The sequence below is a fragment of the Plodia interpunctella genome, unplaced genomic scaffold (assembly GCF_027563975.2).
Source record: "Plodia interpunctella isolate USDA-ARS_2022_Savannah unplaced genomic scaffold, ilPloInte3.2 Pint_35, whole genome shotgun sequence".
In the NCBI taxonomy this organism is placed as follows: domain Eukaryota; kingdom Metazoa; phylum Arthropoda; class Insecta; order Lepidoptera; family Pyralidae; genus Plodia; species Plodia interpunctella.
The window spans coordinates 1-20,356 of record NW_026525655.1 but is presented as its reverse complement, the minus strand read 5'-3'; the positions used below and the strand labels follow the sequence as shown (position 1 = coordinate 20,356).

Below are 20,356 nucleotides of genomic sequence, written 5' to 3'. Positions count from 1 at the left end.
CGTTCCCCGGTTCATGAGTGTGAGACCGAGTTGCAACGCCCACTCCTCAACTAGCTCGCCTCTCGCGTCCGCAACCGGGGAGCCCCACGCCAAGGACTTGGCGTTGAAGTCCCCGGCCACGATCACGGGGCGAGGATGGCTGCTGACCACGACAGATCCTAAACGTATGAGAAATGCCTCATAGTCGGCTAGAGCCCTGTTGGGCGAAAAATACACGCCGACCACTACGCAATCCCCTATCCGCGCTGCAACAAACCCATCGTCCCTGGTGATGTTTTCAGGGAATTGCGAGCCTGAGGAAGGCGACGAGATGATGGCCACCGAGCAGCTAGCATCCCCCACCCAATCGTCACGAGGCGGAACAAAGTATGGCTCCGCAACTATCGCCACTTTGACACCCCACTCCGCCATGCTCTGACACAGAAGGTCTTGTGCTCTGGCAGAGTGGTTGATGTTGCACTGCAAGAATGTCGTACTTTGAGACATTATGGACATTCCATCTCAAAAGGTTCCACACCTTGTGACGATTCGGTGGGGGGTATTTTAGGCCGAGAGGCTGGGGCCTTTTTGGGTGTCTTGCCCGTCTTCTTATTGGCTGCCTTACATAGTTTACTGCCGATTGCATGATCGGCGGGCTTATTGGCCTCCGCGCATACGGGGCAATGGGGCGCCGCAGAACACGTCCTGGCCTCGTGGCCTCGTTTGCCACATCGGAAACAGAGGCCACTACAGTCTACCGCAGAATTGCATTGCGTCGCCACATGCTCACCCGTGATGCATCTGTAGCAGCGCATCGGCCTTTGCTTTAACAGCTTAACACTGGCAGACACCCAGCCAACTAGGAGCCGACGGCCATCCTCCAGCTTTTTAGCCACAGTCACCGGGCACGCTACAATCGAGGTCCCCATACCACGCGGTGCACGACGAATCTCGCCTACTTTAAGGTCCAGCTCAGAGCAAGCTCCAGCCTTGGCCAGTGCTGCTGTCAGCTCTTCCCTAGTCACGGAATCATCCAGGCCAGATATTCGCAGGTCTACCCGCTTTACAGGTCTGGAGACCTTCACTTCCTCCGGATTCAGGGCTTGCCTCAGCTTGTCGGCCAAGGCGTCGGCTAGGGGGCCACTAGAACTGCCGGGCACCTGCAAGAGGCGGGCACCAGTGGCCGTGACCTTGCACCGCATGCCCTCGATACCCAAGCTCACAGTATCCACCTGACTTTTTGCTCGACCCAACACCTCCTCATATGTCACGCCATTTTGAGAAGCGTGCGGCTGCAGGGTCAAAACAACCGCTGTTGACCGGGGCGGGCGAAGCCTGGCTTCCTGCCGTTTCTTCTTCTGGGCCTCTTTTCTAGTGGCCTTCTTTTGGGACTTCTTTTGACCCACAGTTTGCCAGGCACCCTCTTCCGCTTGCTGTGGGGCAGCTGCCGCGGCCGCATCAGGTGCAGTCTTGGAAGACTTGGCCTTCTTCCTTTTAGCCTTCTTGGTTTTAGCTGGGGCTGTGCTTGTACTCGGCTGAGAGGGCGGGATGTCGACCGCCTGCGATACCTGTTCCACAGGAGTCTCTGCCAAAGTCGGCCTGGCCGCTGTCTTCTCGGCAAACGTGGCCATAGTTGGAGCTCTACCTTTGCTGCCCCGGTCAGAGGCCAATGTGGGTCTGAGGACTTTCCCCTCCAAAAAGTTTACTTTCGTAAGGACCTCTTCCCTGAATCGACCGAGTTCTTCTTTAAGGAGACTCGTCAGCTGTTTCTCCAGTGCTGGCGTGTCCCGCGGCGCTTCAGTCTCAGGTTGAGCTGAGCGCTTCGACTTGTAGACCTCCGTTCGAATCTCGTCTAACTCTTGACGAAGGTCAGCCATCTCCTGTTTTAGGCGAGCGTTCTCCGCCTGCAAGCGGCGCGTCTCGCTGGAGGTACATCTCTCCATTAGCTCGTGTGCTAAGTCTTCAATTGAGGCTGCCGCATCCTTGAGGGTCTTCTGGGCGGTGCCCTTCAGGCCTTTGGACATCTTCCCAACCGCTCTTATTGCCGCAACAGAGTTGTTCAGCCTCTCCTCTATAGACCCGGTAGTTAGGTCTTCCGGCTCGAATTCCGCCTCAGACCGAGTGGAGGCGCGTGACGCTGCCCTCTCACTCCTGACCGCCACCTTTTTGGCGGCTTCAGCCAACTGCCGATCCTCCTCACCGATGCGGACCTTCAGAAACTCGGCACGACGAGTAGCCTGAAGAGCCTCCCTTGCCTTCCCGAGGCCAATACATTCGCCGGTTGTCGGCGGTCTTCCTCTACCTCTCTTACCGCGCTGAGCGCGCGCCTGTGGAGGATTATCCTCATCCGTCGCAGAACTCAATTCCGGGCTCTCCGTGTTCCGCCGTTTCCTGAAGAAGCGGGACTGTCCGCAACCACTACTGGCACTCTTAACACTCATTTCAGAGTCCGAAACCTGTGCGACAACATCTCCCGCATTCTTTCCCACCACTTCGTCTCCCACCACTTCGTCTCCCACCACATCGTCTCCTACTACTGCATCAACAATTGCGTCCGAAGGCGCAAGGCGTAAATTGCCCCCCCCAGAATACGAGGGGCAGCCGGTGTCATTAGACACCGGGGTGGATTCTCCGACCGCGGTACGGCCGGTACCACCCTGGGGTAGATTTTCTTTATTCACGACTTGCATTTTTTGAACGTTCCTTTTTTTAATTCAGGTGTGCGGTCACCCTAGCATTGACCTAAGCTCAATTACCCGATCCCACCCCAAACGACTGATTTTTCGAGTGGTTTACTCCACCGGACAGACTGAGGAAGAAAGGAAGGAAAAGGGGGAAAGGATAGAGCGATCCGCATCGCCAGTCGACTCTCATTATGAGAGAAGTACCGGGAGCAGACCGACTCTTTAAGGATGGGAAGAGGACAGAGGGAAAGGAGGGAAAGGATTGCAGGACATTGGCCAGCAACCAACAAGACCCCGTAGGGAGTTATTGATTGCCGTTTCCAGGGTGCACCGTCCTGAGCCCTTGTCAGCCCATTAAAGCTTTCAAGGGATCAGGCACTCGGGGAGGTTTCCTGCACTAGCACCCCAACCTAACCTAACCTAACCTAACCTAACCTAACCTAACCTTTTTTTTTTTTTTTTTTTTTTTTTTTTTTTTTTTTTTTTTTTTTTTTTTTTTTTTGTTTTCGCAGGGGAATGCATTTACGCACTGAGTGTGGGACTCCTGGGCAGCTAATCGGCCCAGACTACCCACTAAACCCCTGCGGATGCCATCGGCCGCTTTACAAAGAGGCGCCTCGGATCTAACTAGCACAAGGCGCCTCAGCGACTGGCCGGTCTCTTTCACCAGAGACCGGACTCTCCACTCTCAGGGGCCCTCCGACATCTGGAGGACCCCTGCCGCCGGGTGGGACCTCTGTCCCACCGATTCAGGGGGGGCGCCCGCAGGCGCGCCCCCAACCACCAAGGCGAGCCGCACGCCATCCAGTCCGGAAGCAGACCGGAGGCAGCGGCTCTCCGTCTTATTCGGCCGCAGAGGATAGGGACAGCGGCGCACCGTAATACCGGCAGTCCTCCTCCTCTGCGGCCCCACCGACCACCATGCCTGCGCCATGGCCGCGCCTCATTCGGCCGCAGAGGATAGGGACAGCGGCGCACCGTAATACCGGCAGTCCTCCTCCTCTGCGGCCCCACCGACCACCATGTCTGCGCCATGGCCGCGCCTGGTCGCGGAGGATAGGGAGAGCGGCGCACCGTAATACCAACCCCTCCTCTTCCCCCGCGACCCCTACCACGGCTGTAAGAGTAGAGGGCTTAGCCCCCTTCTCTCACAGCCACTGAGCCAATTGGCTCTCCAACCTGGGTTACCCGACATGGGTAACCCACCACCAGTTGCCAGGACATTTGCCAACGGCTAACAAGACCCCTAAACGGGGAGTTATTAACCGTCGCCCAGGGTGCACCAGCCCAATAACTTGTCAGCCGCCGCTATCACCGAATCAAAGATCAAGTGACAGAAGCAAACCTTCAAATCATCGAGCCAACGTGGAGGTTTCCTGACAGTAGCACCCCATAATAATCAACCAGTTTTGCCATTGCTTTCTCCATTTCACACACAAGTTAATAAGAATCAACCAGTGTGCAGGTTTCCTCACGATGTTTTCCTTCACCGGAAGCAAGTGGTGGTCGATGAAAACTACTACACATGACACATGAGTCAGATTTGTATACAAACTCATGTGGCACGAGTGGGATTCGAACCTGTGACCTTTCAATCCACAGGCGGGCGTCTTAACCATTACACCACCACCGCTTCAACCTAACCTAACCTAACCTAACCTAACCTAACCTAACCTAACCTTTTTTTTTTTTTTTTTTTTTTGTTTTCGCAGGGGGGAATGCATTTAGGCACCGGCCCCCGGGGACACTGTTCCCGGGGAGTGTGGGACTCCCAGGCCTAGCCCGGACTACCCACTAAACCCCCCTGCGGCGTTTCCGCACCGGCCGTTATTGGGGGCGCCATGGGATCGCGAACATTCTACCACGACGCCCCCCGGCGTTGCCTCACGGCACTATCCTAGCAGACGACGGGCATATTGTGCCCGCCGCCTGCCTCTTCGTCCTCGCCGATGGGGAGGGGCATGCGCTCGTGCCTCGCGCTCCCTTTCAGCAGCCTCCTTCTGCGACATTACCGTTTCGCAGAAGGAGTATACTGCATCCCAGCGTCCCTCGCCGCTCAACATCTTGCTGATGACGTTGTGCAGCGAGAGATCCAGGCCTCCTCCTCCTAGGGCCACTGCTAGGGCCACCCTCTCCTCGGTCCATTTCCCGCAGTCTGCCAGAGTGTGTTGGGCCGTGTCATCCGGCTCCCCACACTCATGACAGACCGGGGTTTCCTCCTTTCCTATTCTGTGCAGGTAATGACCGAAGCACCCGTGTCCGGTCATCACCTGCGTCATCCTGTACGTCAATTGGCCGTACGTTCTTTCCATCCATTCCTCGAGCGATGGGAGGAGCGCCCCGATGGTTCGAACACCATACGGGGAGTTTTCCAGCTCTACTCGCCATCGCTCTTTCAACCTGTCTACGGCCAACTGACGGACACTCCTTAATTCTCTTGGGGCGGGCCTTTCCCCCACAGCTCGCCTCCTTGCCCGCTCCCAGTATACTTCCGCCTGAACCTTAGCGTCCATATCCCACGGTGGGGTGCCAGCCAGTGCACACGCCGCCGCCCATGCCACCGTTACGTAGGCCCGAGCTATGCGATTGGCCACCACTCTCTGTGGCCTCCGCAGCTGGGCCACGTTGGCTTTGGAGAGCCTATCTGCCCAGATTGGTGCCCCGTACAATGCCATACTTCGGGTTACACCCGCATATAGCTTGCGGCACGGGGCACTGGGCCCTCCAACATTGGGCAGCAGCCGGCCCATGGCCGACGCAGCACCGACTATCCGGGGAGCCAGTCGTTTGAAGTGCTCCCGGAAGTTCCAGCGTGAGTCCAGGATGATACCCAGGTACTTGATATGCGGTTTCACCTGGACTCGTTCCCCACCGATGGATATGGACGCGCCCTCAGGCGGCTTCCATCCCCTGCTTCCGAAGGCGATGACCTCACACTTGTTGAGGGCCACCCTGAGCCCCAGCAGCCTGACGCGGGTGACCATCAGGTCTGCTGCGACTGCGGCTGCCCTGAGGGTGCTCTCCAGCTTCTCTCCCCAGATGGCCACCATCGTAACCTTTTTTTTTTTTTTTTTTTTTTTTTTTTTTTTTTTTTTTTTTTTTTTTTTTTTTTTTTTTTTTGTTTTCGCAGGGGAATGCATTTACGCACTGAGTGTGGGACTCCTGGGCCGCTATCCAGCCCAGACTACCCACTAAACCCCTGCGGGTGCCATCGGCCGCTTTACAGGGAGGCGCCTCGGATCTATCTAACACAAGACGCCTCAGCGACTGGCCGGTCTCTTTCGCCAGAGACCGGACTCACCATTCTCAGGGGCCCACCGACACCTGGTGGACCCCTGCCGTCGGGTGGGACTAGTCCCACCGATTTAGGGGGGCGCCTGCAGGCGCGCAAGGTAGCGCCTGCGTCGCACCCCCGTCCGCCTTCTGCGGATCGGCTCCGCGAGGGGGTGGTCCTCGCGGTTCCTTTCCTCGGCCTCCCTCTGTGACATAACAGTCTCACAGAAGGAGGCCACTGCCGCCCAGGCTCCGTCACTCCCGAGCATCGCATTGACGACACTCGGGAGCGACAGATCCACTCCACCGAGCACTGCCACCAGATCGTGGCGCTGCCGACTCCACCTGGGACACTGCTCTAGAACATGTTGAGCAGTGTCCCGAGCCTCGCCACAATCGTGGCAGACCGGCTCGGTCTCCCGCTGGGCCACGCGGTGCAAGTACTCACCGAAGCAGCCATGCCCGGTGAGCACCTGCGTCATGCGGAAGGTGAGAGGCTTGCGCCGCCTCAACATCCATCTCTCCAGGACCTGGCGCAGGGCCTCCACTGTGCGTACACCGTACGTTGCCCGCGCCAGGTCTGCCTCCCACCTCCGCATGAGTTCCGCTTGCCCTCGCAAGCGGACCCGCCGGACCATCTCAGGCGAGGGGTGCTCGCCGATTTCCCTCCTGTTCGCCACAAAGTGGTAAACCTCGGCGAGCACCTCCGCCACCAACTCCCACGGCGGGTCGCCCGCGAGGGCTGTGGCCGCAGAGAACGCCACTGTACGGTACCCCCGTATCGCCCTTACCGCGATCACCTTCTGCGCCTGCCGGAGAAGGCGCTTATTCTCCGCGGCAAGGGCGTCCACCCAAACGGGGGCGCCGTACATCGCCATACTCCGGCACACGCCGGAGTACAGCTTCCGTACAGCGTCGCTGGGCCCACCCAGATTGGGCAGGAGTCGGCCCAGCGACGCAGCCGTCCTGATGATCCTTTGCCCCAGCTCTCGGAAGTGGGGGACAAAGGACCATCTCCCGTCGAGGATGAGGCCCAGGTATTTCATCTGGGCACTCACCCTCAACTCCTCATGACCCACCTGGAGGCGCGCCCCTGGGGGAGGTCCTCGCGCCCGGGCCCCGCGGAAGAGGAGGACTTCGGTCTTATCCAGTCGGACCCGAAGCCCCAGCCTCTCTATGCGGCCGACCAAAAGGGCGAGGCCCGTTTCGGCCAGCCGCGCCGCCTCACCGAAATTCGCACCCCGGGACGTGAAGAGAGTGTCATCCGCATAGCAGATGACACCCGTCCCGGGGGGAAGCCGGCACCGCAGGACCCAATCGTATGCGATGTCCCACAGGATAGGGCCGAGAATCGACCCCTGCGGGACACCGCACCCGACGCCCCGCCGGACCATTTGACCTCCCCTGTCCTCGTACAGGACGACCCGCTCCTCCAGGTACGCCCCCAACAGCCCCCGCAGGTACGAGGGCACTCCGAAGTACCGGAGCGCCTCCCGTATTACACAGTGCGGGATACTGTTGAAGGCGTTGGCGATGTCTAACGACGTCGCCAGGGTCACCTCGCCTTCTCGATCCGCCTCCTCCGTCACCGACCGCAGACGCCTGAGGGCGTCGATGGTGGACCTCTTGGCCCGGAATCCGTACTGCACGTCAGAGAGACGCGGTCCCGGGCCTTCCTCCACATGCCGAACGAGGCGAGAGGCCACAACGCTCTCTAGGGCCTTCCCAGCCTCGCTCAGCAGGACCAGAGGTCGCACCGCCGAAGCCGAGTCCAAGGGCCGGCTCCCCTTCGGAATAAGGCAGAGCCGGCCCTCCTTCCATAATTTCGGGAACTGCCCCTCTCGCAGACAGCGGTTGAGCAGCCCCCGAAACTCCTCCCCGAGGTGCACGAGAATCAGCGCAAGCACTTTCCCGTGCACCCCGTCTGGACCCGGTGCCCTCTTCCTTGTCTGGAGGCGGTCGAGGACCACCTCCATTTCGACGTCGGTGACGGGAGGCGGATCCGCCTCCACCTCTTCTCCCTCCGCGTCAGGCGGCTGTCGGGCCATCCTCGGAGGAGAAAACCCTCGCGGATTGCCGGGGAATAGATCCCCGACAATCTCCCCCAGCAGAGCTGGCTGAAGGGTCTCCGTTAGCGGGGTCGCCTGTGGGCGCAATTTGTCTCGCGCCCACTTATACGGCCGGCCCCATGGGTCTCTTTCGATACCCTCCACCAGCTCCTCGAAGGCTTCCTCCTTGGCCCGACCGATGGCCAGCTGCAGCTCCTTACGGTTTTCCACATACACCGCATACAGCTGACCATCCCTCTCCTCGTCCCGGGGACTGCGCCGCCTGCTTCGACTATAGGCCCTTCGGGCCGCGTTGCAGGCGACGCGAAGGGCGGCAATCTCCGCCGACCACCAATAGACCGCCCGCCTAGGGGGGGCTCGACCTACGCTTGGCATGGCCGCCCGGCACACCGCTGTGAAAGCGTCGCCGAGACGGTCAGCCGCGTCGTCCACCCCCATTCCGTCTAGAGGCGGGAGGCTCCAGCGGCCGACGATGGCCGCCTCTTCCGCCAGCTCCCGGTCAAGCCGCGTAAGGGCCCAACGCGGGAACCGGCTGCGCACCCGGGACGATGATGCCGCCTGACATTGGGGGGCGGCCGACACCTCGAACCGAATATACAAGTGGTCCGAGAGTGTCTCCACCCCCCCTTCCACCCTCCAGTCCGACACGGAGCGCGCGGCGGAGGGGGTGGCGAACGTCAGGTCCACCACCGATCCGCCCGTCCGTCGCACGCACGTGTGGGCTGTCCCCCTGTTTAGGAGAGACAGCCCGGCGGCCAGCGCCCACTCTTCCACCTTTCGCCCCTTGGGCTCCGTGGCCGGGTTCCCCCACGCCGTTGATTTGGCGTTGAAGTCACCGGCCACGAAGACCTTTAGGGGCGCTAACCGCCTTATCTCCGGCCCCAGGGCATCCAAGAACCGCTCCAGGGCCGGCAAATCCCGGTTCGGGGAGAAGTAAACACCAATTATGGCGTACTCTCCCCGAACCGCCACCACAAAGCCGTTCCCTCTCTTCTTAATCGCGAGGGGAGGGGCGGCACCAGGCCTAGCCACGATGGCCACGAGGTCATCCAGATCCCCCGCCCAGTGGGGCAGGGAGGGAACCGCGTACGGCTCCGCGACCACCGCGACATCCAAATCCCACTCCGCCATGGATTGCAGGAGGAGATCCTGCGCCCTAGCGGAGTGGTTGAGGTTGGCCTGGAGGAAGGTGACCCCCATCACTCCTCCATTTGGCCGACTGGCGCCTCCCCTTGCCTTCCCTCGCGCGGAGGAGGGGACGGCCCTTTCCCTCGGATCGGGGGTGGGTTGCAGGCCCTACCCCCCATCACGTGGCCCGCCGGCTTGCCGGCGTCGCGGCATACCGCGCAGCGGGGCTCCGCTGTGCAGGAGGCGGACAAATGCCCTGCCTCCCCGCACCTATAGCAGAGCCGGCTGCGGTCCGTCTGCGAGGGGCACAGCGATGCGGTGTGCCCCTTCCCCATGCACTTGTAGCAGTGCATGGGGCGCGCCTCCAGGTGCCGGAGCTGCACTCGACTCCAGCCTACCGTGAGGCTGCCCGCCTCGATCAGCTTTTTAGCCGTCGTGACCGGGCAGCGCATCAGGGCAGAGCCAGAGCCCCGCCAGTCTGAGCGGATTTCACCCACCCAGACCTGGTCCTCCGTGCAGCTCCCGGCTTGCGCGACCGCAGCCTTTATCCGCTGCGCCGTTGCCGCATCATTCAGGCCCGTCACGCGGAAGTCCGCGGTTTTGACGGGCCTGGAAACGTCCGCGACGCCGGAAAGGGCCGCCTTCAAGGCCGATGCAAGCGCATCTGCCTTGTCTGAGTTGGAGGGGCCAGAGACCTCGATTAGCCTCGCTCCGGTCGCACTCGGGCGAATCCGAAGCGAGCCGATTCCTAGCCCCTCCAGGCTCACCGCCTGCTCGGCCTTAAGGAGGGCGGAGCTGTATGTGGCCCCTTTTTGCGCTGCCTCCGGCTGTAACTTGAGAATTACAGCCGAGGAGCTAGGGGCCGACAGCTTGGCCGCCCTCGCTGGCGCCGCCCTGGGGGGTGCCTTGGGCGCCGTTGCAGTGGCCTTTGTTGGGGCCGCCGCCGGTCGCTCCGCAGGTTTGGGCTGGGACTTCTTTCCCACGCCCTTCCCCTTCCCCCTCCTCCCCCGGACTTCGACCCAGGGGAGCTCCGGGCATTCGTCGACCACAGCTGTTGAGGTCGACGGCCCGAAGGGCCCCCACTCTGTCACTCCCCCAGCACCTACCCCCTTACAACCCCGCCTCTCAGAGGCCGGGCGTGCAGGGGCCCGAACCTCCAACTCCACCACCGGCTGCTCAAGCCGCGGCGCCGGACCCAGACCGGAGGCCCGATCAATGGCCGTCCTTGCAGCCCTCGCCACCTCGGAGTTGTCACCTGCCAGAGGTGGACGAGTGGCACTCCGAGGACACCCAGCCAGTCCTAGCGCTGCCAGACGGCCATCAATCAATCTGGCCATCCTCTGCTCCAGCTCATCCTCCACTGGAGCAGCCTGCCGCTGCACCGTCCGCGCAGCCTGAGCAGCCTCACGGCGAGCCTCCTCGAACCCCCGGCGGAGCGCAGCGACCTCAGCCTTCATAATGGCCACCTCCCTTTGGAGGCGACCATTATCGGCCTTAAGGCGTCGAACTTCGTCCGACTCGCTGCGCGCCACCAGGGTGTCCACGATATCCCTGATATCCGAGGAGGCCCGCATAATTTTAGAGTTGAAGCCCCCCTTGAGGGCGGCAGTCTTTCCGACGAGGCTGGTTATTATACCCAGCCTCTCCACCGCAGTGGCCATGAGTCCATCAGCACCCATGGCCCCAAAGTCCCGCGCATCAATGGGGGCCACCACCACATCATCGTCCCCACCACTCGGGGGTCCTCCCCTCCGGAAGGCCCGAGCCCCTAGAGAGGCCGAGAAGGAAGCCTCGGCATCCTCCTCTTGACTCCTCCTCGCCTCAGCCCGGGCCCTCGTCAGGTGCGAGGCACCCCGGGCCTTGCCCCTCTTCGCCACTGACTGTGCCCGTGGCACACCGACCTCAGTGTCGGTGCCGGAACCAGTCGCCACCTCAGAATAGAGGCGCTTGTTGCCCAGCACCGACTCCGACAACGAGGTGATGGAGCCCGCACTTCCCATCAGGCTCCCCATCCTCTTTTGGCCCACAGCGAGGCCACTCCCGTCGGTTTCCTCCCCAGCGGAATGTTCAGACCCTGAACATTCCATTTCCCCCCTTCCCTTTGTTTGGCCCTGAGAAGGGCCTTTTGGGTGGCCCTGAGAAGGGCCTTTTGGGTGGCCCTGAGAAGGGCCTTTTGGGTGGCCCTGAGAAGGGCCTTTTTTCAGGAAACGCCCGCGGGCGTCCCTCATTATTTGGTCATTATACGACATTCTTCACAGTTCGCAAATTGCTCCTTCTGCACAGTGCACTTTAGCCGTCGGCCTAACCACTCCGTTACGGTGGTTAGGACGCGACGTTGCCCGGGGAACGCGACGTGGACGCAAGCACTGTGGGGTGGTTCCCCCACCATCGTAACCTAACCTAACCTAACCTAACCTAACCTAACCTAACCTAACCTAACCTAACCTAACCTAACCTAACCTAACCTAACCTAACCTAACCTAACCTAACCTAACCTAACCAACCAACCAACCATTCACTCATTTTGCATACAATTCGTTACCTAAATATAATGGTAAATGCATTTTAGCTATACGTTTAAACCTACTCTATTAATATAATGTTTTGTCATTGTCATTCGTTCAGTTATGTCATGCATGACATGACAGTTGACAGACAAATATTGTTATCACGCATGATTGATCAGCCAGTCAGCAGTAAAAAAAAAGTGTAGTGTCACTGTTGGTGTGTGCTGCTATATGGTTTTGAGTTTTCTTGAATTTCATTCATATTCTTGAATTTTAACGTTATGTAGGTAGGTAATTATAACGAAATATAATTGGCCATTGTTTGGTACCTATGACTCGTAAAATGAAATAATGTGCATTGTTTTCCAAGATTTGAATTGAATTAACAAATAGACGTCGGCCTATATCTGTTAGTCGTTGCACACGGAGTCTGTCTGGCAGAGGGAGTGAGCGATGTCGGAGAACTTGGAAGTGCACGGCTGCGGCGTGCGGGCGGCCGGCGAGCTGGCGGACGCGCGCTGCGACGCGGTGGTGGTGCTGCTGGAGCCGGGCCTGCCGCCGCCGCAGGCGCTCGAGGACTTCATCGTCGCCGCGCAGGCCATGGATAAAGGACTCGATAAAGTAAGCTTTTCATCATTTGACATTCCAGTATTTACTTATTAAAAAATAAACTCCTGCGTGATCTCTCTTTGGGCAATGGGGAGAGTTGTCTCCGGAGGCCAGATGTATTTAAACATTCTGGAGAGGGGTGATGACGCAAAGGCAGCAACCGAAGCCTCGACAAAAAATTGATTAAAAAAAAAAAACTTCAGCCGCTTCTTCACCTGCGCTTTGGAAGCCGGCAGTAGACTTAGTTTAAGTTTTTGTATATCATCCTAAATTGAATAAAAAATTTTGAATTTGAATACATACACCTAATCCCACCACTATTATATTATATGTATAACCCACCCAACCTTAATTATATTTATGTGAAATCTCTCTCATAATATTAATAACCAATAGCTCAAAGCTTACTGCAATTGGCAAAATTACAAGTGGGCTTTTAGAATTGAACATTTTAAATACTCATTTTTTAAAACAAGCTATAAATTATATAATTTCGGATTTCTATCTATTCTTAAACCTTTTAATTTTTTTTAATCCTAAGCCTAAATATTTTGAAGTATGGTATAAGACATGACACACCTTTCAACCCGGAAAAATAACTGCTACCATGGCAAACCACGCGGGCGCAGCCAAGGGTAAAAGCTAGTATGTATATACATAGATTGAGATATTATTTACCTGCACATAAATTCATGCCAATTTATTTTTAAACAATATCTTATTACAGCCCTTATATCAGAATATCTAACTTATTTCTTTAACTAAATATGAATCATACATTACTACACAATATACCTCTGTATACATTTACATTGTATTATAAGTTTATATTATGAATAAACTAATCAACTGCAGTAAATCTATTTGATGACATTTTAATAAAATTCACAATTTTCTAGCATGGCTCTCCATTATACTAATTTATTGAACAGGCACAGAGTTTTTACACACAAAGTTTGATATTTAATAAATCAATTCAGAAAATAAAATTCAAGGTGAAAAGTTGCCATATAAGTTTATTAATATGTATTTTGTCATAATATAATATTGCATATTTTTAACAATGTCCAATACTGTATCCATCCATCTTTACTTATACGACTGAATATATATTTTTTTAGACAGAATATAATTTATCCTGTAAAGTTACAGTCATGATATTGTACAGGAATGTGCGGTACTGAAGTGCGAGCGAGTGTCGGGCCAGCGGCTGGTGCTGTCGCCGACGGGCCCGCTGACCGACTACGACGACGTGCGGAGCGTGGGCGAGGCGGCGGCGGCGGGGCTGCGGCGCGCGGGTGAGGCGGGGTCGCGGCGCCCGCTGCTGGTGCTGCAGCAGTCGCCGCGCTGGCCGCGCGCGCCGCTCGTGGCGCTGCTGGCCGCGCTCGAGACGCTGTACGTGCCGCTGCAGATCCGGGAGACCTTCCCCGACAGCTGGCGGCGGCCGGAGGCGCTGGCGGTGTACGCGGAGGGCGTCGCGGCGCCGCTCGACCGGCTGCTGCGGGAGGCGGTGGCGCTGGAGGCGGGCCGCGGGCTGGCGCGCGACATCGGCGGCGCCGACCCCGAGCGCGCCACGCCGCTGCGCTGCGCGGAGCTCATCCGCCGCGCGCTGGGCGGCGGCGCCGTGGCCGTGCACGTGGAGGAGCGCCGCAGCCACCTGGAGCAGCACTACCCGCTGCTGGCGGCCGTGAGCCGCTGCGCCGACGCCGTGCCGCGACACCGCGCCTGCGTCGTGCAGCTGACGTACACTCCGCCGCAGCACGCGGAGACGCTGCTGCTGGTCGGCAAAGGCGTGACGTACGACACGGGCGGCTGCGACATCAAGGCGGGCGGCGTCATGGCCGGCATGAGCCGCGACAAGTGCGGCGCCGCGGCCATCGCTGGATTCCTCAAGGTGATCTCATCATTATCGGCTACTAGTTCTAAAATTCTTTAATAAAAATATTTTTTAGTGTTCGCGATGTCTGTCATATCTTAAAAAACTATCAGTAAAAGAATTATGTAAACTCTATGGAAAATACGGTACCCTACACTTTGCGTGGCCGAACTTGGCCGATTTTTACATTTACAAATCATATCGTAATCTACCTACATGATGTATTTTGACTGTATTTGATAAAATCTTCTGTTTTGACATGTTTCCGTATCGTGTATGTAATGTATATATTTTCGGTGAAGACCTGTGACATACTGCGCCCCAACGTGCGCGTGGTGGCGTCGCTGGGGTTCGTGCGCAACTCCGTGGGGTCGGAGGCGTACGTGAGCGACGAGCTGCTGCGCTCGCGCACCAAGCTGGCCGTGCGCGTGGGCAACACCGACGCCGAGGGCCGCATGGTCATGGCCGACTTGCTGGCCGAGGTGAGCGCCACCGTCATTACGATATTGTCACTAGCGGCGCTCTAGGGTTTACGTGCTGTTTTTGATTATATTCTATTGTGCACCCAAATTCATCTAAATCAGTCCAGTATATTTTGCGCATTTATAACACTAGCGAGAGAGATGCTTATATGCTATAGTTGTCACATAAGATGCACAATATTTATTAATGATCAAAATAGAATGTTGCGTGTATCGTATACTATTGGCACGTATTGTTATGAAGGGAGTAAAGCCGTGTAGCAATGAAGTGGTGTAGCACAGCGTCGGTTGCAGCTGGCGGAGCGCAGCCGGTCGGAGCTGCGGCCGCACCTGTACACGGTGGCGACGCTGACCGGACACGCGGCGCGCGCGTACGGCGCCGGCTACACCGCCGCCGTCGACAACCACGCGGCGCGCGGCGCGGCGCACGCGCACAAGCTGGCCGCCGCCGGCGACGACGTGGGCGAACCCGTCGAGGTATACTGTGGTGTCCGTTCCAGTATCATCTGTGCTACATGAGGGTTTTTCCTGCTTCATCCAGTATATTCGAGTCGCCTAAATGTGTGCAGGTGTCGCGCCTGCGCCGCGAGGACCTGCGGTCGCACCGCGGGCGCGCGGCCGGCGATGCGCTGCACCAGGCGCACAGCCGGCCCTCAGTCGACACTCCGCGCGGGCACCAGGGCCCCGCCGCCTTCCTGCTGCTGGCCGCGGGCCTGGACTCGCAGGAGCTCGAGTACACGCACCTGGACGTGGCTGCGAGCGCCGGCTGCTTCCCCGACGCGCCCACCGCCGCCCCGCTGCTGGCCCTCGCCGCGCTCCACGGCGTCATCTCGGTCTGAACGTCTGCATACGACACCAGCGAAGGCAACGTCAGATGATTCACCAAATTAGACATGAAATACCATAATAAATATTAATAGGTACTGAATGTTGGAAGATTCCGGAAACAAAAATGTGAGTATTCCTTTTTAATTAAAATGTATTTAATAGCACCCTAGACTGTCACACTGGTCTAGGGCGCTATTAAATGCATTTATCACCTTCTACAAGTTTCTTGGAACTTGGGGCCCACCTCTAGCCTGTCTTAGAGAAAAAGAGACAAGTCGTAAATGTCAGATACCGTGTAACGAGTTCCGAGGCTGTTTAATATTACATCATTATTGTGGAAACCCTGTCCAAGACGATCACAATGCTTGATAAGCACATACATTTTGTGTGCTCACAAGCGTTTTGACCGTATAGAATGCACGGCATTTACTATTTAATTTGTCTCGTGGATAGATCTTTGCTCTGACCAATGTCCCACTGGAAACACAGGCAGATATGAGAGTAGGCTTGTTATGCGTTGTGTCAAAACCACTTGACAAACACGTAAATGCTTGTCAAGCTTTTGGTTATCGAAGGGGTCCATTTTCACTTTTCAGAAATCGATTCCACATGCAATGTAGGATTAAAATGAAAACACTTCTGCATTTGTACTAATAATACTGAGGTGCTAGTGGTGCTAATACAGAGATATTTTTTCCCACCATGTTGTTAAACATTTCAACAGCATAATAAATGATATTAAACTATTACTCAAATCACCCTCTAAGTACACCAGCATAATAATGTAAGTTGATACTCAACATAATACACATTTTTGTACTTTTATATATTCTCATGTTTTTTTTAAATTAATATAAGTAGCATGGTTTTTACTACACTAGCAAAAAAATTAACAGTCGAAGTGCCTACCGCGCTACATACAAACACGTTGCACGTTACTAACGTCCACATCTCTGCTGTCTCTATTTCCCATATCGTGTACACAGCGTGTAAAAAAAATAGAATGTGTGGACGCATTGAAGTACTACCTACGTGTTTTGTTTCGTGATAGCCCCGCAACAGATAAATCAGTTATTGAATTTAATTATCCTAAGAATTCTGTAGTAAAAAAGTACTATTGTATTTATTGACTCTCACATACAGAATGACCGTACTCGGATCAGCTGATTGACCATTATGTTCTTTTTCCACGATTTGACACGTACATTGTTTTTAATATACTCATAATACTTTAACCCCTTTTTAACTGTGTATTAAAATTATATTTATATTTTTAATATATTATTATAGTTTTATTTTGCATCCATATACCTAGCTAGTTGAGAGCAACAATAGACTTGACGTGAGAGATGTACGAGAGATAGGTACTCAAGCTTCTGACCCACTTACCCCTGACCGACCTGCCTGAGACTGTAAAAGAGGGAATTATGGACATCGTCATAATCCTTCGCTCATACAAGAAAGAGAAATGCGTACGAGAAGAAGGAAAGAAAATATAGGTACGAGAAGAAATGGGGCTAATATCCTTTGTTGACTTTGTTGTCCTTATAAAGAGATATCAATATACAGGGTTACTGGTAATTAACGCACAACCTCCCAAAGGCGCATAAGGTACATAGAGACCAACATCTTTTGTTCTACGACTTTTGTCTAAACGTAATAAATACAAAAATGTTCCTTTTTTAGTTTTGATGACGTTTCTATAAAGCGTTACCTCTATGTTCGATTTCGCTACTGTACTGTCTCGTGTTGCTTGGCCATTACATAGAGTTAAGATGTGTAGAATCGCAAATTAGATTGTTTTTTTTTATATCAATAAAAAAAACTACGAATTACGAAAAGTCGTAGAATAATAGTTGCTTGTTTTGATGTACTCAAGTACTCTTTAGGAGGTTTCCTGTTAACACCATCAAAAGTTAAATGTCTCTAAATAACCTTCAAGGTTGTCTTTCGTGTGCCCAGTTTTACAAAACCTGTCTTGCTGATTGTAATGATATAGGCTGGGAAGTATGCCATTCTGATTTGGCTAGGCCAGTTCGTTGCCTGAGAACGGGGTAAGTCCATCAATTCTCTATGGATAAGCCTGAGACAAAAAAATACAGTCAATGTCAGAATAATTTTGACATTGACTATTTTTTAATTTATCACCATTATGGCTGATTTACATTAGTCCAGTAGCTGTTTTCGTTTCATTATTCCAGTGATCAAAATTTTATAGGGCATATTACGCAAAGGTCAGCGCAAATGGTGCTACTGGTACAACTAGGGTTAACAAACATTGCCAATGGAGGCAACAAGTGCCAATTTTCAATATTGTTGCAGATATCAACCAAAAATACCTACGCAATCGTGGTGCGAGTTTAAAAAGAAAAAGGAAGTATTTAGTGAATTATCCTGAAAATAATAACACTATTTTAGCTTATGTTCTGCATGATTTGGTCAACTGTGGTGATAAACTGGTATAAACTTGATTTTGACTGAAGATCTTACCTGTATGAAGTCCATATTTTAATAAATTTTCACGTGTGAAGTGTTTCGAGCTTTTTTCGACTCGAAAATTTTACAGCGTGAGGCGTATCCCATAGTTTTCGAAGATTTTTATCTTATGGAAAACATTTTTCCCAATATTTCGGCCCCCTGAATATGCTACATTGTTATATATTTTCACAAACTAATGCTTGCATAATGAAAGGATTAATAAAGTACTCTAAAATAAACGTTTTAATCGATTTAGCAAAAGACGGCAAAGCTTTTGTGTACCTAACATACAGTGCTGTACTCTGGCGGGATTAATGCGCAGTAATACTCCCTATAGTCGGGTGACAAGAAAAAACACAAAGGTTTCCCTCGTATAATCGCAGATATAAAAACATACATAAATAATAAAGAAAAATGTGAAGGATTTAGAAATCAAGCAACGGAACGGGATAGACAGTTATGTAATGTTATGCTAAAATCAATATCTTTCGCGTCCATAATCGTGTACCCAGTTTTACAATGCCCAATCTGCTGTTTTGTGCTGAGATATGTTGTAAGTAAATCTTCCATTTACCGGGTTACGATTTTGGATCAGGTTCGGAATAATCCATCCAGTACGGGTCGCTCGCTGGGTGGAATGTTGGTTTGAAACTTATTTACGGATTCAATACGTACGAATCCAGTCCCCGCATCCAGTGCTACTGGATACAGTAGCTGGATCAATGTAAATCATCCAGTATTTATTTTGTGATAGTAAATGAGGGTTTGTTTTGTAGGTTATAAAATATAGAACATTGCCTATTTTAATTAAAATAGGTAAATAGTAATAATATAGATATAATTCAAACGGCATGGTTTTAAGATTTCAAAGTTATGTGAACAAATTACATACATTGGTATCCATAAGCAAAACTAAAGCAATGAATCTAGAAAAGTGTTATTTCAGATACGTTCAAGACGAAGAAAGAATTGATATTTCTTTTTTATTAAAAGTTAAGGATTCTGTGAGGCAATTCAATTTTAGTAGGAAACCAACAGAGCAGTTGGAAACAACTTTAAATCGAATCGGCGCTAATATTAATAAAGTCATTAAAAAAGGAGGTAAAAAGAAAAATACAGATATACCCGACGTGGAAGTTCGAATTTTTGATAATAAAAATGAAGCAATAGGAGCGAAGTCCACGTGTATGGATTTGTTTTCATTGCAAACTCCAATAAAATTAAAAGTAGACGATCAAGTGTACGAAGCCGTGTTCAACGTCCCGTGGGTGGTGAGCGTGAGCTTGCCCGCGTGTGTGCTGGCCGGCTTCCCCGTCCAGCCCGAGCACCTGGTGCTGCAGCACGCCGACCGGGGCCGCTGCAGGTATCACTGGTTCAGAGGCCTCTCCGTCAACGACAAAGGAAATGAAATCATAGAGAATCACATAAAATGGGAATTGGTTGGAGAGAGCTTCAGCTACACGCCGACTAATGATGACGTCGGCAAGAAACTGAAGCTGGAGTGCACGCCAGGTGAGACGGCTGTTCATTGATTGTCTTGCCTTTATTGTGTGTTAAATTGTTCCATGCTCAAGTTAAAGGCGTAACCTACTTATGTAGCCTGACTCATTATACATTCACTGTGCAAATTGTATTTTCATATCAGGCAATGGTGAAACCTATGGACCGACAGTATCAACAGTTAGCAAGACTCTGGTGGAAGCTGGCCCAGGCGTATGTCCATTTGAAACTAGACACAGGTTCACATCTACCAAGCTTAAAGATAAAAGGTTTGACTTTACTATAGCTTTACTCTCCTCTAATACAGCAGTATAAATAAATATATAAGAACAAATCATACAAATTGAGTTAGCCCCAAAGTTCGAAACTTGTGGTATGGGATACTAACTCAATGATGCTATATTCTGTAACATATACATATATGTTATAGGTATAGCATCATTGAGTTATTATCCCATAACACAAGTTTTGAATCAGTCTGAAGATCATTTTCCATCTTGACCTAACCGGGGATCGAACCCAGGACCTCCAGTGTAGCAGTCTAACATGATGACCATTAGGCCATGGAGGTCATCAAGACCAGTACAAGTAATATTAGAGAGTAAACAAAGCATTATCAGGTTTATTTCTTTATTCCAATATTAAGTAATCACTAACATCGGTAATTATAATTAAATTCTTTATTCTTTACATCACTGCTTTTTGCGGGCACAAAGTAATTAACCCTGGATATCTATGTTTTTATCACTTTTCCAGTTTCCGCTGTGTCAGCTACAACATCCTGGCAGACTTGTACTGTGACTCCGACTTCACCAGGACTGTGCTCCATCCATACTGCCCCCCGTATGCGCTGCATATTGACTACAGGAAACAGTTGATTGTAAAGGAATTACTAGGTATATTTTTTATTTAATTTATTCAGTAACTAATCCTTAAAGTTTTA

The 20,356-nt window shown here is 53.0% G+C and overlaps 4 protein-coding genes across 4 annotated transcripts; 2 read left to right on the top strand and 2 right to left on the bottom strand.

The window, feature by feature from the left end:
- Positions 1-485: 485 nt before the first annotated feature.
- Positions 486-2,669, bottom strand: LOC128682730 (uncharacterized). The gene has a single exon (XM_053767566.1). The coding sequence runs from the start codon at positions 2,667-2,669 to the stop codon at positions 486-488; it is 2,184 nt and encodes a 727-aa protein (XP_053623541.1).
- A 6,535-nt stretch (positions 2,670-9,204) lies between these two features.
- On the bottom strand, positions 9,205-11,220 carry LOC128682729 (uncharacterized). The gene has a single exon (XM_053767565.1). The coding sequence runs from the start codon at positions 11,218-11,220 to the stop codon at positions 9,205-9,207; it is 2,016 nt and encodes a 671-aa protein (XP_053623540.1).
- Positions 11,221-11,808: 588 nt separating this feature from the next.
- Positions 11,809-16,716, top strand: LOC128682731 (putative aminopeptidase W07G4.4). The gene is made up of 6 exons (XM_053767567.1): positions 11,809-11,927; positions 12,082-12,261; positions 13,418-14,143; positions 14,428-14,607; positions 14,902-15,084; positions 15,177-16,716. The coding sequence occupies exons 2-6, from the start codon at positions 12,094-12,096 to the stop codon at positions 15,444-15,446; spliced, it is 1,527 nt and encodes a 508-aa protein (XP_053623542.1). The 5' UTR covers positions 11,809-11,927; positions 12,082-12,093; the 3' UTR covers positions 15,447-16,716.
- A 1,938-nt stretch (positions 16,717-18,654) lies between these two features.
- LOC128682732 (2',5'-phosphodiesterase 12-like) lies at positions 18,655-20,309 on the top strand (the record flags this gene model as incomplete). The annotated part of the gene is made up of 3 exons (XM_053767568.2): positions 18,655-19,425; positions 19,559-19,682; positions 20,170-20,309. Coding segments are annotated over exons 1-3 (925 nt in total), but the record flags the coding sequence as incomplete, so codon positions are not given.
- Between the last annotated feature and the right edge of the window lie 47 nt (positions 20,310-20,356).